The 3,152-nt window shown below is 32.9% G+C and overlaps 1 gene segment (V, D, J or C); it reads right to left on the bottom strand.

Moving 5' to 3' along the window:
* Positions 1 to 797: 797 nt before the first annotated feature.
* On the bottom strand, positions 798 to 1,310 carry LOC128647153 (immunoglobulin heavy variable 4-59-like). The segment is given in 2 exon segments: positions 798 to 1,111; positions 1,231 to 1,310. Coding segments are annotated over 2 exon segments (360 nt in total).
* Between the last annotated feature and the right edge of the window lie 1,842 nt (positions 1,311 to 3,152).

Raw genomic sequence — 3,152 nt, 5'->3', positions numbered from 1 at the left:
ATTTTGTTCAAAATTCACAAAACACCTATTTTAACTAACAGAAAAGTAAAATACAACTAAAATATATACAAAAGCAAGTTAAATTGTAGTGAAAACATTTCAGTTTAATTTGGAATTAATGCAAACGGAGACTTTATATCAGCCCTAGGGGTTCTCCAGTTACCTTCTCTCTCCCATGTGAAATTTTGTATCCCAGAAAGCTTCATTACTGTCTAAGAAAGGCATCCGTCATCTCTCTGGGATTTTCAGGTTCCTCCCCTTTTCTAAGAAAATTCACTGAGTTCTGCTTCTGTGAAGTCTGCTCTATAATCAGAATTTGTAAAATCACAATCCTAAATACACTGCTGTACACAAAATAAAATACAAAATAGAAAGTGCAAAGTTTAAATGTAATAAAATGTAATCTGAACTGTAAAGTGATATAAAATAGCATAAAGTGTAAATGCAGCAGAACTGTCATGTCATGTAATGCTATATTGCACTGGGCTTGTCTCTCCTTCACATAAAGAAATGCAGGTAATGCCACTTGAAGAGGCAAAGTCAAATTTTGTCTTTTGAAAATTTCACTAGGGATCTTGCAATGCTGGAGGATCATTTTAGAATATCTCACCTGAGCACAGAGGTTTTGAATATCAGAGCCCTAATGTGTGCTAAATCACATAACATGATGTACTTTTAATTTTGGTTTGCAAACATTATTTTTTGTAGTATTATTTATTTCATAAATACTTTTAAGTCATTTTTTCTCTAACTGTATTTCCTGTGCAGGGTTTTTGTCACAAGAGCAGATTTCCTTCTCATGCTGTGTCTCTTGCACAATAATATTTCCCAGATTCATCAGTTTTCATATTAGGCAACTGCAGGGTAACTTCATTCTTTGCTGTGTCTCTGCCTATAGTGACTCGTCCCTGAAATGAGGGGGCATAACCAGTGCCCCCACCGCTGCTTATATAACCAATATGTTCCAGAGCTTTCCCTGGGATCTGTCTGATCCAGCTCCATGCTGCACTGCTAACTGACACTGAGACTTTACATGTGAGTTTCAAGGTGTCTGACGGCTTCACAACTGCAGACCCAGGTTGGTCTAGTGTGACATCTTGTGAGAGGACACCTGAGAAGGGAAATAGACAAATCAGCATTTATCACTAAACCTAGGACAGGAAGGTTAAGGATACAGCTAAAAAAAACTAAAATATAATTAATCTTCGATAATAAATACCTGTAACTTACATAATATTAGATTGATCAGGTGCAACAAAGAAAATAAAACCTTCATTGTTACACAAGAATAAAAGTCTCCACTGAATATTGCACCCCTGACTGATTTAGACAACATAAAATCTTCTCTTTTACATAGAAAAGTTCCTGAGATTTGCATGAATAGGAATAGAAATATATATATTTCCCTGTGTTTGTTAGCAGGAGCTCCCTCTGCTGATAGACAATGTGATATGAAGCTTGTATATGTATAATTAACAGATAATTTACAATAACCTCCTGTATTTGCAAATGTGATGCTGAATGCTTTTTTTATTTCTTTAAAACCTGTGTTTATTACAGTATACAACAAAACAAAACATATTTTAAGAGAAGGGAATTTAATTTGTCTATGAACATAAACACATAATACATATACAGTACATTTCTTTTATGTATCTAAAATTTTCATTTTCTTACCTGTAAAACAATACATTACAGTGTCATATTAGTCTACATTAAGGGTTTATGGTTCTATAATGAGCTGAAACATCAAACATATTTTTTTAAGTCTTAAGTTTTTCATTGTTAACAGATGCTTAGGGGCGTCTGAATACAAAATCAGCTGATTTAATAACATTTATAACATTCTTAAACTGGACCCTAAATTTGCTACACCTTAGATACTACTGTTTTGTATTGATAGTATTTTCATTTTTGTATACACTTCAGAAAATATTGTTACGCCTATTAATATTATCCATATTGATAGCTCAGGTTGAATAGTACCCCTGTTGTCAAACAAATAAGACAGAATGATCCTTAAATGGATATTAGTAAAGTCAAAATTAATGATTAAAAGGACAGTAAAGTCATAATTAAACACTCATGATTTAGACAGAGCATACGATGTTAAACAATTTTCCAGTTTACTTCTATTATTTAATTTGCGTCCTTCTCTTGTTATCTATTGCTGAAAGGTTTAGCTAGGAAAGCTCAGGACTGGAGCAGCAACAAACCTAAGTTCTAGCTGCTGATTGGTGGCTGCATATACAGTATATACCGATTATGCAGTAGTGCATTGCTGCTCCTTCAGCAAATTATACCAAGAGAATGAAGCAAATTTGATAATAGCGGTAAACTAGAAAGTTGTTTAAAATTGTATTCTCTACCTAAATCATGAAATAAACATTTTGGGTTTAATGTCCCTTTAATGATTCTGATAGAGCATGCAATTTTAAACAGCTTTTTAATTTGCTTCTGTTATCAGATGTGCTTCTATCTCTTGGTATCCTTTGTTAAAGATCATACTTAGGCTCATGAACAGCAATTCACTGTTGTGAGCTATTTGGTGATTGTTGGCCTACTCTTCAACATAGCAAGACAATTAAGCAAATAGAATAATACAAGTACGTTAGATAGTTGTCTAAAACTGCATTAGACAAGGTTTATAGATGTATACTTCAAACACAGAAAAATACATTTTGGCAGCAGTTCGCAACAAAAGTGTAAGCTTGATTAACTAATTAATTAATTAATTCTTATAGTATTCTTACGTATATATAAAGCATTCTTGAATTCCATTACTGTGTTGTTTTTATTAGCTCTAATTAAACTTTATTCAATGAAAAAGCCACTCTCTGTAAAAAATGATTCTGCAAATCTCTTTCGAACCTCCTACTCTGCAATTTTACATTGATGACACCTTGTTCTTGCTGTCCTGGTGTAATCAAAGAAAAAGTTTCAAGATTTACTACTGTAATTAAAAATGTGATGTACAGTGTTATACTAAGGTAAAAATGTTATGAGAAGACAAAATATAGCAAATGTATTTTTAAGCAAGGATGTTTTATTTATAATATATATATATATATAAAGATGCACTTCATCCCAAGTATACACCTCCAGGCCAGCAGCTGGAGAGGATGTGGAGAACACTGAGTCTCACAACTTGG

Source organism: Bombina bombina, chromosome 2 (assembly GCF_027579735.1).
Source record: "Bombina bombina isolate aBomBom1 chromosome 2, aBomBom1.pri, whole genome shotgun sequence".
Taxonomy (NCBI): Eukaryota; Metazoa; Chordata; class Amphibia; order Anura; family Bombinatoridae; genus Bombina; species Bombina bombina.
Note: the sequence above shows the minus strand (reverse complement) of the source record. Positions and strands in the feature narration are given on the sequence as shown.